Source organism: Panicum virgatum, chromosome 5K, assembly GCF_016808335.1.
Source record: "Panicum virgatum strain AP13 chromosome 5K, P.virgatum_v5, whole genome shotgun sequence".
In the NCBI taxonomy this organism is placed as follows: Eukaryota; Viridiplantae; Streptophyta; class Magnoliopsida; order Poales; family Poaceae; genus Panicum; species Panicum virgatum.
This window is the reverse complement of record NC_053140.1, coordinates 47,315,131-47,334,440: the sequence shown is the minus strand read 5'-3', so window position 1 is coordinate 47,334,440 and position 19,310 is coordinate 47,315,131. Positions and strand designations below refer to the sequence as shown.

At 46.4% G+C, this 19,310-nt stretch overlaps 1 protein-coding gene and 1 long non-coding RNA gene across 2 annotated transcripts; one reads left to right on the top strand and one right to left on the bottom strand.

Annotated features, from left to right (window-relative positions):
* Nucleotides 1–3,686: 3,686 nt before the first annotated feature.
* Nucleotides 3,687–6,158, bottom strand: LOC120707931. The gene is made up of 2 exons (XM_039992993.1): nt 5,816–6,158; nt 3,687–3,958 (listed from the first exon to the last, which is right to left on the bottom strand). Exons 1-2 carry the CDS (start codon nt 5,981–5,983, stop codon nt 3,911–3,913), a joined length of 216 nt encoding a protein of 71 aa, XP_039848927.1. The 5' UTR covers nt 5,984–6,158; the 3' UTR covers nt 3,687–3,910.
* Nucleotides 6,159–6,647: 489 nt separating this feature from the next.
* Nucleotides 6,648–7,446, top strand: LOC120710729. The gene is made up of 2 exons (XR_005689998.1): nt 6,648–7,004; nt 7,096–7,446. It is a non-coding gene; the product is annotated as an uncharacterized LOC120710729 (long non-coding RNA).
* The last annotated feature ends 11,864 nt before the right edge of the window (nt 7,447–19,310 follow it).

The window sequence follows — 19,310 nt, the reverse complement described above, 5'->3', positions numbered from 1 at the left end:
TCGCTCCTACATTTGGCAGGATCATACCTGCTTCCTGAAGAAGGGCGCCTTTGAGCCGCTCATATCCTTCAGTTGAACGAGATGCTGAGAAGGATGCAGCCCGACTGATATTGCGTAGGTCACGGTACCTCAGAAGGGTTGTGGAATACTCATACATGGTGCTCTTCCTTAATGGTGGAAAATCATTCTTGGCCCCCATTGTCCACCTTTCCAAAACACTGCAGTCTGGTAGCTTGCGTTCTCCCCGATGGCCCAATACAAAGAATATGTGTGAGCAGGGGGTCCAACGGATTGCAACTTACGACAAGAGCAAGAAACCCCCTTCAGATTGCCCTCTACAGTACAATCACATTTCACATAGGTCATGATGTCTCCTTTGTCCTTCCTGCCAACAATGTACTCTTCTGTATCATCGCCATCTAGGATCTCAATCAGATGACACTTGCTGGCTGCTTTAATGCGAAACTGCACCAACACAAAAACATTAGGTGTGAACCTTTTCTTCGCATCTATCTCAAGAATTGAAGCATCTGGCGTTGTGAATGGCTCAGATTGCAAGGCTTTAATGTCATCATCAGCCTCATTTCTACGCACCCTAGAAAGGCAGGTCTCATAGTGTTCAACCATTTCTAATAGTGTCATTTTACCATCCAGTTGCATCTGAAGCCTAGCGTTCATGCTCTCACTCCGTTGGTTGCTCCTCAATCCTAAATAGCACTTGTCCGCATGATACGCAGCACACCAGATTCTCCTCACCTCATACATCTGATAAAGCCAAGATTCCTTTGAAACGTCATTCTCTGCTAGGAATGCCCGCCATTTCCTCTCAATCTCTTCTATGGAGCACAAGTCATACATAAAGACCCTGAACGCTTCCTTCACTTTGTCATCGTGAATATTACGCACAAGGTTCTGCTCAATATGCCATCCGCAGAGCCTATGCGATGTATTGGACCACACTATCCTTATTGCTCTCTGCATAGCAAGGTCTCCATCAGTGATCACTGAAATAGGATGCTTCTGAATATTAGCGTCGAAAAATGTTCTCAGCAGCCACTCAAATGAATTTGTATTCTCATGAGAAATTATTCCACATCCAAAAACAATTGTACGTTTATGATGATTCACCCCAACAAAAGGAACAAGGGGCAGGTTGTACCGATTTGTTTTGTATGTGCTATCAAATACAATGACATCACCAAATGCTGCATAATCAAGCAGACAATGAGTATCACACCAAAACAGACCCACCAGATGTCCTTGATCATCAGTGAAGCTCCTGAAAAAGAAATCAGCGTCTCTGCATTCTCGTTCCCTAAGGTGTCTGATGACCGTTTGAGCATCACCAGCAGCAATTGTCCCCTGCTTATGGCGATGGCAGAAATTATACAAGTCCCTTTGTGTGTATCCAACTTTATCATACCCACCGTACTGCATTTCTTGAATTTCAAAAATCTGGTATTTACGGATCCCACTAATCTCCATCTCGAGAATATCAGCTTTCTATTCATCACTGATTCTTCGGTGCGAACGCAGCAGACAACTAAGATCTTCTGGCGCCAGAGGATGGTTGTGTTCGTCGATGAAATCCTTCACATACCACTGCCCCGTGTTCCTTTCTCGTGCAATCACAAATTTTGCACGGCATCCAACATGAGTTATACCTCGCGGCCTCCGCTGCTTATTCTCCATATTCATGTGCTTCTCTTCATGGAAACCTTCACGACTGCAAACAAACTTCCGAAGGGTCATCTCATTGTGGCCTGCGTCCCACTCAACATAGCTCCTCCTAACACTAAATCCTTTCTTAAGACCGTATGCATTATAAAACTGAAATCCTTCATCTTCACTAGCAAACAACCGGCTAACAATTTGACTGTACTCCAGCAATGACTCAAGATCCGACATTCCCTCCTGCATCCATCAACAGCGTTAGACAAATTAAATATCAGCATAACAAATTCACACCTTTTGTTGATTGGTCGACTGAAATATTGACCGGTAATATGGAACGGTGATCACCGGTCGATTATGTGATGGGAGACAACATGAAATCGGTCGAGGGCATGGAAACAAGTCCGATGATGACAACGGTCTAACTGGTGAGTGCAGTTAAATCGCAACACGTGCTTCAGTACACCGGATATAAAATATTTGACCGGTGCATCTGACCTGTGTACACCAGTCAGACACGTGCGTGGAAACAACAAAACAATCAGCTTTAGTGCCAAGCTCAAGAATAATGGTCCGGTGGTAGTCACCTATGATCACCGGTCAAACACATGCAGGTCGAAGTCACAAGCACTAATATGCTTTGAATTGATGCTACTCGTATGAACTCAGAGTCATGTTAGTGCACTAACTAGCACCAAAAGCTTGCAACAAGTCGAATTGTCCATGACTACAACAGCGTTATACCAATTAGATAAAAATGCACACCTTTGGTCGCTTGAGAATGCGGTTCACAAACAAAACAATTCGCACCAATCATCCAGTACTATGTTATCATGTGATGAACACTAACGTAACAAGAAAAAATTAATGAGAAGAAGGCGGAGTCCAACCGTACCTGTGCCTAGATGACGAAACACGGCGGCCGCGCGATGGATTAATCTGGTGTCGGTGGCGGCAAGGGGTCGATGAGGTCGTACTGTGATCCTTTGGGGAAGCAGGAACAAAACCGCACGGAGGCGGTGGCGGCGGAGCACGGCTGCGCTGACTAGGGCAATCCCGCGGACAGGCTACCCACGGTGAAGTGGGGCGACGTCGTCCTCTGTGTAGGGCTGTCGACAACGAGGGAGCGAGGGGGACGGCGGGGAGGCAGCCCTACGGACAGGCACCGACGGCGACGTCCTCTGGCGGCGCGCGGATGGGGAGGCCGACGGCGAGGGCGTTGATTCGGTCGGTGAGGGCGACGGCGAGGGCGAGGGCGAGCGAGGCGGCCTTGCGGATAGGCAGGCTACCGACGGCGATGTCCTCTGGCGGCGCGCGGATGGGGAGGCAGACGGCGAGGGTGTGGATCCAGTCGGCGAGGGCGAAAGCGAGGGCGAGCGAGGCGGCCTTGCGGATAGGCAGGCTACCGACGGCGACGTCCTCTGGCGGCGCGCAGATGGGAAGGCCGACGGCGAGGACGTGGATCCCGTCGTCACGGGGATTGCGAGGGCCAGGGTGAGCAAGAGGGATACAAGCGAGGGTTATGGCACGGAGGACGCGCGGGCGGCACGGGAATGTGCGTGCGCTTTGTGGTGGGGGTGGGATTTTAGGTGTGGACAAATGACCATAGTACCTTTGGCGGATTAAAATTCTCAAAAGCAATTAATTTAGGGAGGTACCTAGAGGTACCTTCCAACCACCATAAAAGGACTCTTAATCAAATTACGCACATGATTAGTGTACAACAGTTTTATAAATAGATTTGCATTTCAAAAATTTCCCAACATTGAGTTTGCAGCAATTGTATATTGTAAGAGAAATTGTTGACATACATTTAAAGACGTCTCCAAACCCTAACGACTACTTAAAAAGGAAGCTAAGAGCATATCAATCTCAAAGCACAGAAAAGACCTTTTTATGGAAGTTTTACATTAGCAAAAAAAAAACCAGCGAGGGTCAGTGAGGCTATTTGATATTTTTACCAAAACACGGGTGCACCAACTTACTGAATAAACAGAACCCACCAGCACAGCTACACAGCTACATACTCCTCTTGGTGGGAAAATAATGTATGCCCATTGCCATAGTCATAAAGAAGCCAAGAAGGTACAGAGGTTCCTCAAAGAAACAGCTGGAGCGAAGCACAACAACTTAAGTGATTACAGAGAACTGAGTACAATTATGTTTCTCATGTTGACACTGCCAAGATCTGGCAAAAACACTTATTTCTTAAACAAAATGAGCATGGTTCTCCAGGTTACAGGAACTTCCTCAACGGTCTTCCCGCATCCTCATCTTGCATGTGCTGCAATATAGAAACTTTAAAAAGTAAGAAGCAAGTAGAGCTTCATTTAATTTGGTTATCATAAATGATGTTAATATGTTACCCAAACAGGTGAAATTTACATCAAAATATAGTCATGTGGTAGTCTTTGTTTACTAGCATAATCATGTTGTGAATATGTTGCAGATATGACATATTAGTGCTGTGATGGTGTAAAAATGTTAAATACAAATAGCTCACTCTTAACAAGCTATCCAAGTCAAAACAAATGACTTGATGAGTATATTCCTAAGCAACACCAGAAGTGAGCATGAATGCACTATTTTTAGCAGATTTATTTTGAACTTAAACATCAAGTAGCCAAGTAGGTTATAATGATGTGCAATGGAATAAGAATGATGTAAAATAGTTAACTCCAGAAACAGAATCGCCATAAGACTTCTTCCATGGGTAAACAGTGATGGTGGGGCTATATCCCATCACCGTCACATTAATTCAAGCTGTGGCTCGTTGACAAGCCTTGGCGAAAATTAAGTGTGGCATTCCCTTATACACCATTATGCCCAAACTAGTAACAAGAGAAACTGTCATCGAGAAGGGGCGGAGCTAGAGGGGAAATAGAGGGGGTGCAGCACTTCATAGCATATGTATGATATTCAAGCAAATATGGTGAAAATTTAGAGGTGATAAGTGATTGTGGATTTTTTTTTCTAATAGAGGGGCTGCAGCACTTCATAGCATATGTATGATATTCAAGCAAATGTGGTGAAAATTTAGAGGTGAAAGGTGATTGTGGATTTTTTTTTTCTGGGTGCGGCCGCACCCAGGAGTTACAACTTACAAGTTACAACATAGCTCTGCCCCTGCAGTCGAGCAAAATCTGTGCAAGGGTCATTTTTACAAGCATAGCAAATGCAAGGTTCAGCAAGAATCATATACTAAGAATTCACAATCTAAGGAATTTGTGACACATTTGGGTCGTGTTTAGCCCAAACACTCCCAAGTGTTACAATGTTCTCGGCCATTCAACATATAGTGCTGCACATGGTTGTTTTCTTGAAGATACTGAAAAGATGACACTGAGATGCATTTTGGAAAAAAAAATAATTCCAAATCCTGGCTGAAATAGAAATCATTTCACGTTCCAATTAATGAACAACATAGGCTGAAGCCTGAAGCACAGCAATAACAGAACAACATGCTCTAGAAAAACAATCTGAGGGTTAAATGCAAAGGAAATTAACCTTATACGGTTATACTAGCTGAGCTATGAGTTATCTAACAATATAATTTACAATACTGATGCTGAAACGTGAAACCAACAAGAAAGACGTTCCTACTCTCTGTATCCAGGTGACCAGTAGACTCCACTTCTCTTTCAGACCTAAGTGTAATAGATTTTTCTTCGAAGGATGAGAGTTTGAAATAGATATAAAAATGAAAAGAAAACTTTTTTATCATCAAGAAGGTCCAGGGTTTGGCTAAGCCAGCGAACTGTCGAATATATCATAAGCAACAATTCAATACTTTTTAAATGCAGGAATTCACAATTTCATTCGATACAAATGTTATGGCTCTAACTTAACCGGACAGTGTAAACTGTGACTCTACCAAGTTTTCAACTTCTAAGCAACAGGCTAATACCAATATCTGGATGGACTCGACCCTCAAACTGATGTGCGAACCATGGTCAATTTGTCACTGCACCAGGGATCCACTTTCGCGATTAACTTTGGATGAAAGAAAAAATGGGGGGAATTAATCATTCCACCGCAATGAATGGGTGTTGCCTCCGGCACCAGCCAGATCTGAATCTAAGAGAGCCACCTAAAGCACTCAGGAAGAGGATTCATGGTAGGGGAAGGGAGGTTTGCGTACGAATTCGCGAACGATGCCCTTGTAGACGAGGATGGGGACGGCGAGGCCGAAGAGGCCTACGACGGCGAGGCTGCGGCGCGTCCAGCGGAAGTTGAACTCGAGGTTCTCGCGGCCGGCGTTCCACTCCTCGATCCACCGGTTCTTGTGCACCTCCATCCCGCCACCCATCTTCTCCTTCCCCTCGCTAGCTCTGCTCGTCGGCGACGGATGAAGTGGTGAATTTGGTGGTGCGAGTGGGAGTGGGAGTGCGACCGTGCCGGGCCAGGTGCAACACCCCTCGAGCGTCTTTGTTGGGTTTTTACGGATAGACCCCGGAGTGCGGCGTTAATCTTTTACTTCCACTTGGTCAATCTAGAGCTGGAGCTAAAGAGTCCTTTTCCTGCAATATTACGGCCCGTTTGACATGGCTCCATCCAAAAACAGTTTCAGCTTCATACTATAGTAAATGACACTGTAATATTGCTATTTTACACTGCTCTGCACTGTAGCAAAGAGCCAGAATGCAAATCGAGATTTAAAATGATCAAATGGCTACAAGCATCACGTACAAACGTATACTATGGTCAAACTAATAGTTCGCAAAAAGAATCCCTAAATATTTTCACAAAACCTCTTAAAATGGATCGCAATCCGAATATTTCATAGTACCCCTAAAATTTATTGTGATTATTAATTAATGGCGATCAGATTATTCGTATAGTACGTACCTCCTAAAATAGATGGAAAATATTTTGCATAAAAACCCTCTCTTACCTGTCATCTTTCTCGTTCCCTGCCCACGGTGCCCCCCCCCCCCCCCCCCCCCCCCCCCCTTTTTTTTTAGCAACACAGTGCGTCGGTGCCCCTTCCCGTCAGGCGGCGGCAACACCTGCCTCTTCCGCAACACACGCATGGATTCCAGCTCCTCCTCCACCGACCACCCTGCGTCCCTGCCCCCTGATTTTCGCCACGATTCCCACCTTCAGTTTCACCTCCAATTCAAACAGTAGGAGAAAGTCGACGAGAGGAAGATGAGAAGAAAAGGGATGCGGAACTGAACTTCGGTGATGGGAGGGACAACACCGGCGGAGTACGCGGCGGCCTTACCGTTTCCGCCTATATCAATCAGGAGATCCAGTATGTCTGGACTCCTCCACGGTCACGATGGCGGCCTTTAGCTGCTCAAGAAATTTTGTGATTTGCCGAGAGTGTAATGAAATTTTCCCCAACCTTTTTCCTTCCCAAAAAATTTTCCCCAAACCTTTAGCTGCTTAAGCTTAGTTTGATGTTCCTTTTTACAGAGATGGTTCGCGTCCACGTTGATGGAAGTGGTGGGATCGATGCTGGAGCGGCTTTTGGCTTTGTCGCTTGCTTGCGAGAAGAAGCTCTAATTACCAGCTCATTGTAATTTCGGGGCTATTCGCCCTCACTCGCCACGCCACACTTGTAGCTGCCACGGTGGCTTGGCTGGTGTTTGGATGAGGTACTCCCTCCGTTCCAAAATTATAAAATATCTTAAGAATTTTGGAGAGTCAAAATAATTTTAAATTTGATCAAGATTATAGAGAGTCAAAGCGAGGAGACGCTGGCCGCCGGCAGCTGTAACAATCCAAAAATTGGAATTTAAATGGAAATACAAAATTTTATTCAAATTTGAACCTTACATGTGGACCCCACATGTCAATCTCTCCCCTCTCTTCTCCCTGTGCCTGTGCCGAGCACCGACGCCTCCCGAAGCTCCCCGCTTCTGTGCGTTGCCGTCGTGGACGATCATCCCGTTTTCCCGGCAAGCTGGGCCACGCGCCAGCCATCCACGACGAGCGAGTGTACTGGAGAACAGGCCGTAGCCAATAGGAAACCGCCGTAGGGCCGTCGCCCATGCCGTGACCGAGCTCCCCGCGAGTCATCGCCACGCGCCGGCCGTCGGGGACGGTTCATCCCCTTTTCCCAGCTGCCTCCGACGTCCAGGACGTTCTTGTCCATCTCCGCAGCTCGAGCTCTGGTTCTCTCACTTCCTGTTCATCTTCTTCTTCCTCCCGACGCCACGAACAGAGCTTGAGCGGCTTGCGTTCGTCGGCCCGATTCGCGAGCTCCTCGCCATGGATCCCAAATCCACTACGCCCGAAGCTCCTCCACCCCCCTAGCGTCCTCCCTAACCCCTCCAATCACAGCCTGACCCCCCACCTCGCCGGGAATCGAAGGTTCCCTGTCCGCCGGCGAGCAGGAACGCTTGAACTCCACCTCCACGTCGACGACCTACCCTCGGCCCTTCTCTGCTCGACTTAGTATGGGAATCGGTCTTCCTCACACCCACGATGCTCATGCTCTCCTTATTCGCCTGCGTTCGCCGGACAATCGACCGGAACGCCGCCGCGCCGCCGCTCCAGGCCGCCTGGACCGCCGCGAGCTGCCCCTGTATAGTTCTTTGCCGCGCCGCCGGCCGTGTTGGCTCCGTCCAGCCCTGCTGGCCGCCATGCTGCCCTACCCCGCCGCTACCTTGGCCTATCGCCGGCGAGGCAGGCGCGCCACGCCGCCGGCCATGGCCCTGGTGGCCATGGGTGCTGCCGTGCCACTATTCTTTTGTCAAATGATTTTAGTCTATTTAGTCTGAGACTTGTAAAGTGCCTAGTAAATTAAAGAAAAATGCTATAAATGTGAAACAAATTTTGTTAGATTTGTTAGAGTAAGATCTATGGAGGAAAAATATCCACAGTGGCAAAATGACCTTTTTACCCCTGCAATAATTTAAATTGTGTTTAGTCTTGCTTAATTAGTTTCTATAGATCTGTTAATCTAAAAATTATGAAATTTTTGTAGTAACTTACTTTAAGCATGAGTGATCCACTGTAAAATTTTCGTATTCATAGGACCTAGTTTAGTACATGTTTATAAAATGTACCTAGCTAGTATATTTGCATAGGGATAAATAATATCTTTATATATAAGATTCTTTAGAAATCATGAGAAGTAATTTAATAAATGTCTTTGCAAGTCATGTTCTGTTGATATTAAATGGTGCTCTAGTTGATACTTAGGTAGATTAGTTGTTCCTAGCACTTAGGGTTTAACTTAATTATCACCATACCTGCGTAATTTTATGTAAATTATTAATTTGTTTAATATTTATCTTCTAATTACAAAGTCGAGTTGGCATTTACTCATTGTCTCATATGCATACATATAGAATCCGCGACTGAGGCAGTCGTGTATGAGGTGATCGCGGAGCCGCAGGAGCAGACGGAGCCAGCCCCGTAGGAGTTTCGTGACGACCCGGCCCAAGGCCCAGTTGACACTAGCACTGAGCAGCAGCCCACAGGCAAGCCCCGGTGCACATCCATTTATTTCAAACTATGACACCTATATTATGTTTCTATTACTTGTGCATTAGGTTCAGGAATTATTTGAAACCCTAGTTGCATGATCCCTAGGTCTCCTCGAGTTATACTAGTATGTAGAGGACGCTAGAGATGCTATGCTTAATAGAACTCGGTAGAAGACGAGTGATTTTGGGTCACTCGCGAGATATAGGATATCTCGTTATTTTGAGTATATGGAATAATAGAATAGGTTGGAGAAAGAAAAGAAAATGGAGACCGGGCGGGGAAAGGTTAGCCCCGCCTGTGTCGGTTAAGGACCGTTCGTTGCCTGGCCCTGTGGTCGAGTTTGAATTGTACTAACTGCATGCCGGGAGTAGGAGGTAGTCGAAACCGGTAAGCCAAGTACTGCCTTACTTCGAAAGTACAGGACTCCTTCCCACCCCATAGGGCGAGTCGAGTAGTCGCGGAGAATTGGGATGCATGTATTTATTTTTGGTGGTCTCTCGTTGAGCTCGGCTGACTATACGCTGGTGGGGCGGTCCTGTAGTTCGAGGCGGGGAGGAGAATGGTTGGTCCGTATGGTCCGACGGGGCTAATACGTGCCGTGTTGGTTAGGTCCACCTTGCAAGGTTAAATCGGATCGATCCGCCGTACGTCGCATCTCGGATATGAGCACCTTTATCACAGCACCGTATCGTAGTAAGGATATGGAAGAGAATAAGATGATTAGTATAGTTGTACCTAATCAATTGTTTTTCCACACTGATTGGTATAGAAATACAAACCGTAGAAAATAGGTAACCATTCCTAATCTTGAGCTAAAATATTGAAAGTAAGGACTCACTCTTAAATGCATGTCCGCAAAACAACCCACAGCCAAAAAGCCGTGCATGTCTAGATAATGGGCTATGTATACCCATAGTCGGGAAAGTCTTGCGGAGTATTAGTATACTCAGGGTTGTGGCTCAAACTATTTCAGGTCAGGATGGGATCGACTTCTGCCCTTGTTGTGCTAAGTTTATACAGCTTGGCGCGGATGGTTGGGAGGTGGCTGGACCAGATGCTTAGTCAGTGCTAGTTTCCAAATCACACACCCGTGGGCTGAGTGTGTGATTCGATACTGCGTTTTATGTAGTATAGTCGTCAGGTTTCCTATATCGGACCTTGTTTTAAAATAAAGTTACTCTTGTATATTGTTTTGTAATTAAACCAGGTTTGTAGAACTTAATGTACTATACTCGGTATTGTAATCATATTTTTATGTACTCGTCATGTTTGTACTGCCTGCGCTCACCTTCGCGTGGGACTACTGGTGTTTGTTTCGATCGGAATGTCGGTTTCGAAAAGACTGTCAAATTAAACCGTTAAGCCAAATGTGCCTGATGTGTTCAAATGATGGCCATTTAGCTTAATTTGAGTTTTAATTTGGCGGTTCTGTCACAGCTGGTATCAGAGCCGAAATACACCAGTGGTGGTATGGATGTGACTATTTTCTAGATTTTCAAGATTAAAAATGAATTTCTGGGGTATAAAGAAAATCGTTTCAGTCGCGCTTTACGATTAAATCTGTATTAAGCCTTAATTTCTTCCAGCACATTTCTTTCAGTTAAACCTTAATTTCTTGCACAACCCTTACTTAATATTGTAACGACGCACCTACGCTGAGGTAAGCAAGGTGAGCATTCTTGGTAATCCTTAGAATAGCCCACGTGTTTCATACGTGCGCGGGTCCCGTATGATGAGCATACGAGGAGATGATAAGGCTCCATTCAAATGAGCCTGTCGCTATCTGCCGCCTGATATGGAGCGCGGACTTCCCACCGTGTGATTGTGAGCACGGCCATCTCGTAAGGCAATGTTACGAGATGTAAATCTGTCATGCGATTGGTCGTGACCGTGTACCTTGGGACACGTTTACCCTTGGGTGTCCCGTAAGGCGATTTGTACGGGAAGTGAATACGTTGCTTCGGTAACGTATGCAGCGCTGTCCATGCAGCGTTGAATGCATGGGCGCCATCTCTATAGTGGATGGTGATGTATGTGTGAATATGTTGGCAACTGCATATGCGTTACCCATGTGGCGTAGGACACATGGGGGCCGTTCGTGTGTGCTGGCACGAAGGGTCCAGTCGTGGATATATGCATATATCTGTATATCATGTGCTTTCTGCAGGTACACTAACAAACGAACGCGTAAGTTAAGGCGTGTAGAAATTGATTATATAATTGAGAGCGTATGTTGCCACCGAAAGATCACGTATAATGCCCTATTATTGTCGGCAAATTTTGTTGGAAGAGTGACGTAGGACGATCATGCATAATACCATTCATGGCATTGTAAGAATGGGTTAGCGAGTTACTTGTGTTGTGAAGTTTGTTGGAAGTTTGAAGTTAAAAGAATTTTTGTTTCTCTAGAGTGCTGTAAATGTTTACAGTTTTATGAGTTATGAGTTTGTATATTCTTTTGGGAATGTTCCTTACCGCTGTCGGTGTTTTTCGCAGATGGCAGCCTTGTCGGACTTCCACTTTGACGAGGACGGGTTGGTGCGTTCCACTTGTCTTCACCGTGAGGGCCTTCCCGTGCTGCTATGGGAGGTGCTCCAGGAGTTTGGCCACACTGAGTCTCCCCAGTACTACGGTCGCGTGTCCTCCGAGGGGGGCATTTCTGGTTGGGAGGCTCGCCTGCGAGTTCCGGCACGCCTCGGTCTCTTTCCGTCAGACCCTTGGGAGGTGCACACTGAGGGTGCCGAGATTTTGAGCGTCTGGGATCGTGCAGCTGCGATGGCTATTACCCAGTTTTGTGAGCAGGAGCCCATCTTTGCGAGTTACTCTGCTTCGACGGTTGGTTTTCCTGTCAGAGTGACTTCTGAGTACTCGAGGCAGCGGTTTTCTCTTCTGTTGGACTCTACTCTTCCAGGCCACGTCCCAGCTTTGGCCAGGATCGCCCGCTACGCCGCCGGTATGTTGGGTGTGTGCGACCAGTTTAGGAGTGAGAACACACTCTACCGGCAGGGACTTCGGACAGCTCACACCACAGCACTGGAGCAGACTCAGCAGATCTTAGGACAGAGCCAGCAGCTCGCAGAGCAGAGTCAGCAGGTAGTGGGGTTGGCACAGCAGTTCTGGGAGCAGGAGCAGATGATAGTTGAGCAGGCTCAGCAGATTTTGGAGCAGTCACAGCAGCTAGAGGCGCAGTCACAGCAGCTAGCGGAGCAGACAGAGCAGCTAACGGAGCAGGCTCAGCAGATTGAGGAGTTGACTGAGCAGGTGGACGACCAGGAGGCTCTAGCTGACCACTTACAGGACGCGCTTCAGGTTGCACTAGGGAACGTGCACCAGTTGCAGCTTCAGCAGCAGCAGGCCGCAGCCCCACCTGAGCCACCACCTCAGGCGTCAGGTGTTGAGTCAGGAGTTGGGCCTCAGGAGATGTCTGATGCAGCGAGTTCCGTCGGTCAGAACGACGTTCCACCTCAGGTAGGGTCCACAGCCATCTTAGTGAACGAGCAGAACGTGGGACGCCTGCAGGAGGAGCTACGCGCGCGTGGGATCGAGGTTGAGCGCGTCTTCGAGTACCAGCCGCCGCATTGAGTAGTTGGACTTTGGATGTAGGAAGGGCTAACATAGTATTGTAGTTTGGTAAATGTATGAGAGACAACTAGATCTTGTAGTATGACTAGAATAACTCGGATGCAAGATAGGACTGTGGTTTGTATATGTCTGGACTGAGTTTGTAGGTGTGTAACCCCACTGTAAAATATCATCTCAGTGTTCGACTTATGGTAATTCCGCGGTGTGAAATCTAAAAATTTTCGTAGCATTGAAGTTTAGTACGTAAAAATTTGTGAAGACGAACCATGCGGTGAATGCGAGTTATACGAAAGTTGTAGAGTATTTTGATAGTTACTCGCTTGCAAAAGTTATGAATTTTTGGACGTATAGTTTGGGAGATACTGTCAAATCTATACCGCGAAGACTTGTGATATTGAGATTTAGTTGGGGCCTATTTGTATTCACTAGTTGATGCAAAAACGATTTTACCTCCCTCATGCATGATCCAGTTATTCCTGTTCCAATTGTGGGGCATAAAAGTGGTGATACAATTGTTGAGTTATTTAATCGGTGTTCTAAATTCAGCATTTTTCATGAATTGAATATTAGTTGCTATCATGATTATTTAATTTAATCAAGGTATTGGGACTAATCAATTCATGATTAATTGCAGAATGCCGAACACCGATAATGACTCCTCTGCGCCCAATGGTGCTAATGCGCTGCCACCGCCTCCCAATTTGGTTGAGGCAATCGCGGCCATGTTGACTGGGCGCGATGAACAGACGGAACTGCTCCGTCAGCTCGTTCATCAAGGTGCTGCACCGCGGCATGGAAATCATAATCATCACCAGCCGCCTGTCCCTGGGTATCAGGAGTTCTTGGGTACTCAGCCACCGCTTTTCCATAAGGCGGATGAGCCACTGGAAGCTAACAGTTGGCTCCGGACCATTGAGTCCAAGTTCACTCTATATCAGTATGATGACAATGACAAGGCATCATTTGCAGCTCAGCAGCTTAGAGGTCCTGCACGTACGTGGTGGCATAATCACATAGCTATGTTCCCTGCTGGCACTCGGTTTTCTTGGGATGAGTTCAAGGAAGCTTTCAGGGCACATCATATCCCTGCAGGAGTTATTCGCAGGAAGCTCAATGAGTTCTTGGCTCTGAAACAAGGCAATAATACTGTGACGCAATACGCTCAAGCCTTCAACACCTTGTCTCAATATGCTGGATATCATGTGGAAACAGATGAAAAGAAACAAGCATGCTTCAGGCTGGGGCTTAGCAGCAAGCTCCAGGAACGCTTGGTTATGTTCAAATTCAACACTTTTAGTGAGCTGGTCAATGGGGCTATCACTCAAGAGGACGCCCGTATAGCTCACCAAGCAGAGAAAAAGAGGAAGGCACCAATGGGTGGATCTTCTAGTCAGGCTAATCAGAGGTTTCGTCTGATTCAGGCCGGACCCCCTCGTGCACCTTATCAGCATCGGCCGGTGTACCGACCAGTACAGTATCAGGCCACATATCGGCCTCCACAACAGCAGTCAGGTTATAGGCCAATACAGTACCAGACGGGATATAGACCACCTCAATACCCACAACCTCAAGGTGTAACCAGATCTCCGGTGCCTCAGCAGAATGTGCAGAAGACGTGGGTGCAGCCGCAGGGTGTGCGCCCTAATTTCCCTCCCTGTTACAACTGTGGTCAAGTTGGTCATTTTGCACGTGAATGCCCTATGCCACCTAAACAAGTTCAGGGTTCTAATCAGCACAATCAGAAGCCGAAAGTGGCTCATTTCAAGCCAGGACACGTGCATTATACCACGCTAGAGGATGTTCCTGAGGGAGCTCAAGTGATGGCGGGTACGTTTTCAGTTCATAATCAACCTGTTACCGTATTATTTGATTCGGGTGCATCTCACACATTTATTAGCAAGGCGTGTGTGATCAAACTTGGGATAGAAATAGAATATATGCCAAGATCGTGCTATATCCAATCACCTGGGGGGCAAATAATTACCAATCAAGTTGCCAGACGAGTGCCTCTACAGCTGCAAGGAAAATATTTTACCACGTCTCTTATAGTTCTCCCACCCCAAAAAGTTGATATTATATTGGGTATGAACTGGATGGGAGATCACGGGGTTCTTTTAGACACTACTTCACAATATGTGCATATTGATTCCCCTCTGTATGGTTCTATGACCTTGAATCTGGTGGACCATATACCTTCGACATCCACAGTGAATCAGGTTGAGGCCAAAAGTCTGGCTGAAATACCAGTGGTGTGTGAATACCCGGATATTTTTCCGGATGACTTACCAGGCATGCCACCTGACCGTAAGATAGAGTTTGCCATTGAATTGCAACCGGGAACGGCACCAATTGCCAGGAGACCTTATCGTATGCCACCCAATGAGTTAGCAGAACTAAAGAAGCAATTACAGGAGTTGCTTGATAAGGGTTATATCCGTCCTAGCACTTCACCTTGGGGCTGTCCAGCGCTCTTTGTTAAGAAGAAAGATCAAAGCCTCAGGTTGTGCGTGGACTATCGGCCTTTGAATGCTGTCACTATCAAAAACAAATATCCACTTCCCCGAATTGATATTTTATTTGATCAGTTAGTCGGGGCCAAGGTATTCTCCAAAATTGATCTTCGATCGGGCTATCATCAAATAAAAATTAGGCTCGAAGATATCCCAAAGACAGCTTTCTCCACACGATATGGGCTTTATGAATATCTCGTTATGTCATTTGGATTGACGAATGCCCCGGCTCATTTCATGTATCTCATGAACTCGGTATTTATGCCCAAGTTAGATAAGTTTGTCGTGGTTTTCATTGACGACATTCTTATATATTCCAAGAATGAAGAAGAACATGCTGAGCATCTTCGCATTGTTCTCCAACGTCTACAGGAACACAAGTTGTATGCCAAATTCACTAAGTGTGAGTTCTGGCTAAAGAAGGTTCCATTCCTGGGTCATGTTATATCAGAAGATGGAATTTCTGTTGACCCCAGTAAAATCCAAGATGTTTTGAATTGGGAAGCACCTACATCTGTTCCGGAAATTCGGAGTTTTCTTGGGCTAGCAGGATATTACCGGCGGTTTGTTCCGGATTTTTCAAAAATTGCTAAGCCCATGACTGAGTTGCTCAAGAAAGGGGTGAAATTTAATTGGAATGATAAATGTGATCAGGCTTTTCTGACCCTGAGGAAACTTTTGACATCTGCCCCTGTTTTAGCCCAACCTGATATTACTCGACCCTTTGATGTATATTGTGATGCATCGGGTACGGGTTTAGGTTGTGTCCTCATGCAAGACCGTCGAGTAATTGCTTATACTTCCAGAGCACTCCGGCGACATGAGAAAAATTATGCCACTCATGATTTAGAACTAGCAGCAGTGGTTCATGCTTTGAAGATCTGGCGTCATTATCTTCTGGGCAATCCTGCTCATATATATACGGACCATAAAAGTCTCAAGTATATCTTCACCCAGAATGAACTAAATCTACGCCAAAGGTGATGGTTGGAATTGATTAAGGATTATGATCTGGAAATTCATTATCACCCGGGTAAAACCAATGTGGTTGCAGATGCTTTGAGCCGCAAGGCTCAGTGCAACTGCCTGTCTATTGTGCCTTTCAATGAGACCCTTTGTTATGAACTGGAAAAATTAAACTTGGGGATCATCACGCAAGGCAGTCTTGATAATTTGGTCCTTTCATCTACTCTTCGAGATCGGATTATTTCTGCTCAAAAACATAATGTTGGGATGGAAAAGATTCGCCAAAGACTTGCGGAAAATGACCCGGGGGTGAATTGTTTTCATTTAGATGAGGCTGGAATTCTATGGTTCAAGGATCGTTTGGTGGTACCTAAAGATTTAGAGATCCGTAAACAAATTCTTGATGAAGCTCATCTCTCTAGGTATTCTATCCACCCGAGCAGCAATAAAATGTATCAAGATTTGAAGTAGCGATTTTGGTGGACAAGAATGAAGCGGGAAATTGCCAAATATGTGTCTGAGTGTGACATTTGTAAAAGAGTGAAAGCGAGCCATTTGAGATCAGCTGGTCTTCTTCAACCGCTGACTATTCCATCAGGAAAATGGAAAGATATTAGTATGGATTTCATTGTTGGACTTCCCAAGACTTCTAAAGGATATGATTCTATTTGGGTTATTGTGGACCGTCTGACGAAGTCAGCTCATTTTCTTCCCGTAAAAACCATCTATAGGGCACAACATTATGCTGAGCTTTATATCAGTCGTATCCTGAGTTTGCATGGAGTACCCAGGACTATCATTTCTGACCGTGGTACCCAATTCGTTGCACATTTTTGGGAACACTTCCATGCAGCCCTTGGTACTCAACTCATTCGCAGTTCGGCTTATCATCCTCAAACCGATGGTCAGACGGAGAGAATAAATCAGATTCTTGAAGATATGCTTAGAGCCTGTGCACTCACCTATAGTCATAAATGGGATGAGTGTCTACCTTTAGCTGAATTCTCCTATAATAACAGCTATCAGGAAAGCATCAAAATGGCTCCTTTTGAGGCATTGTATGGATGAAGGTGTAGAACTACATTGAATTGGTCAGAAGCCGGTGAGAGAAATGTATTCGGCCATGATATAGTCAGTGAGGCAGAAGAACAAGTCCGGGTTATACAGGAGAACTTGAAAATAGCCCAATCCCGGCAGAAAAGCTATGCGGACAAGAAACGTCAAGCGATCTCGTTCCAAGCGGGAGATCATGTCTATTTACGGGTATCTCCAATGAGAGGAGTCCAACGGTTCGGTGTGAAGGGAAAGCTCGCCCCTCGTTATGTTGGGCCTTTTCCTATCATTGAACAATGTGGGCCAGTAGCATATCGTCTGGAACTTCCTCCCCAATTATCCGCAGTTCATAATATATTCCATGTCTCCCAGCTCAGGAAATGCCTCCGTGTTCCGAACAAAATAATAGACATAGAAAAGTTACAAGTGGAGCCCGATCTTGTCTATCCAGAGCATCCAGTGAAAATTGTTGATCACAAGACTCGGGTCACTCGAAATCAAACCAGCAATTTCTATAAGGTACAATGGAGTAATCACTCAGAGCGAGAAGCTACCTGGGAAACGGAGGAATTTGTTCAGTCCAAATGTCCTGAATTGCTCCAATTATACCAAGGTATATGATTTTCTGACTTCCTTTCAATTCGGCACTTTTCTCCTAAATCTCGGGACGAGATTTCTTTTAGGGGGAAGGATTGTAACAATCCAAAAATTGGAATTCAAATGGAAATACAAAATTTTATTCAAATTTGAACCTTACATGTCGACCCCACATGTCAATCTCTCCCCTCTCTTCTCCCTGTGCCTGTGCCGAGCACCGACGCCTCCCGAAGCTCCCCGCTTCTGTGCGTTGCCGTCGTGGACGATCATCCCGTTTTCCCGGCAAGCTGGGCCACGCGCCAGCCATCCACGACGAGCGAGTGTACTGGAGAACAGGCCGTAGCCAATAGGGAACCGCCGTCGGGCCGTCGCCCATGCCGTGACCGAGCTCCCCGCGGGTCATCGCCACGCGCCGGCCGTCGGGGACGGTTCATCCCCTTTTCCCAGCTGCCTCCGACGTCCAGGACGTTCTTGTCCATCTCCGCAGCTCGAGCTCTGGTTCTCTCACTTCCTGTTCATCTTCTTCTTCCTCCCGACGCCACGAACAAAGCTTGAGCGGCTTGCGTTCGCCGGCCCGATTCGCGAGCTCCTCGCCATGGATCCCAAATCCACTACGCCCGAAGCTCCTCCACCCCCCTAGCGTCCTCCCCAACCCCTCCAATCACAGCCTGACCCCCCACCTCGCCGGGAATCGAAGGTTCCCTGTCCGCCGGCGAGCAGGAACGCTTGAACTCCACCTCCACGTCGACGACCTACCCTCGGCCCCTCTCTGCTCGAACTAGGTATGGGAATCAGTCTTCCTCACACCCACGATGCTCATGCTCTCCTTATTCGCCCGCGTTCACCGGTCAATCGACCGGAACGCCGCCGCTCCAGGCTGCCTGGACCGCCGCGAGCTGCCCCTGTATAGTTCTTTGCCGCGCCGCCGGCCGTGTTGGCTCCGTCCAGCCCTGCTGGCCGCCATGCTGCCCTACCCCACCGCTGCCTTGGCCTATCGCCGGCGAGGCAGGCGCGCCACGCCGCCGGCCATGGCCCTGGTGGCCATGGGTGCTGCCGTGCCACTATTCTTTTGTCAAATGATTTTAGTCTATTTAGTCTGAGACTTGTAAAGTGCCTAGTAAATTAAAGAAAAATACTATAAATGTGAAACAAATTTTGTTAGATTTGTTAGAGTAAGATCTATGGAGGAAAAATATCCACAGTGGCAAAATGACCTTTTTACCCCTGCAATAATTTAAATTGTGTTTAGTCTTGCTTAATTAGTTTCTATAGATCTGTTAATCTAAAAATTATGAAATTTTTGTAGTAACTTACTTTAAGCATGAGTGATCCACTGTAAAATTTTCGTATTCATAGGACCTAGTTTAGTACATGTTTATAAAATGTACCTAGCTAGTATATTTGCATAGGGATAAATAATATCTTTATATATAAGATTCTTTAGAAATCATGAGAAGTAATTTAATAAATGTCTTTGCAAGTCAT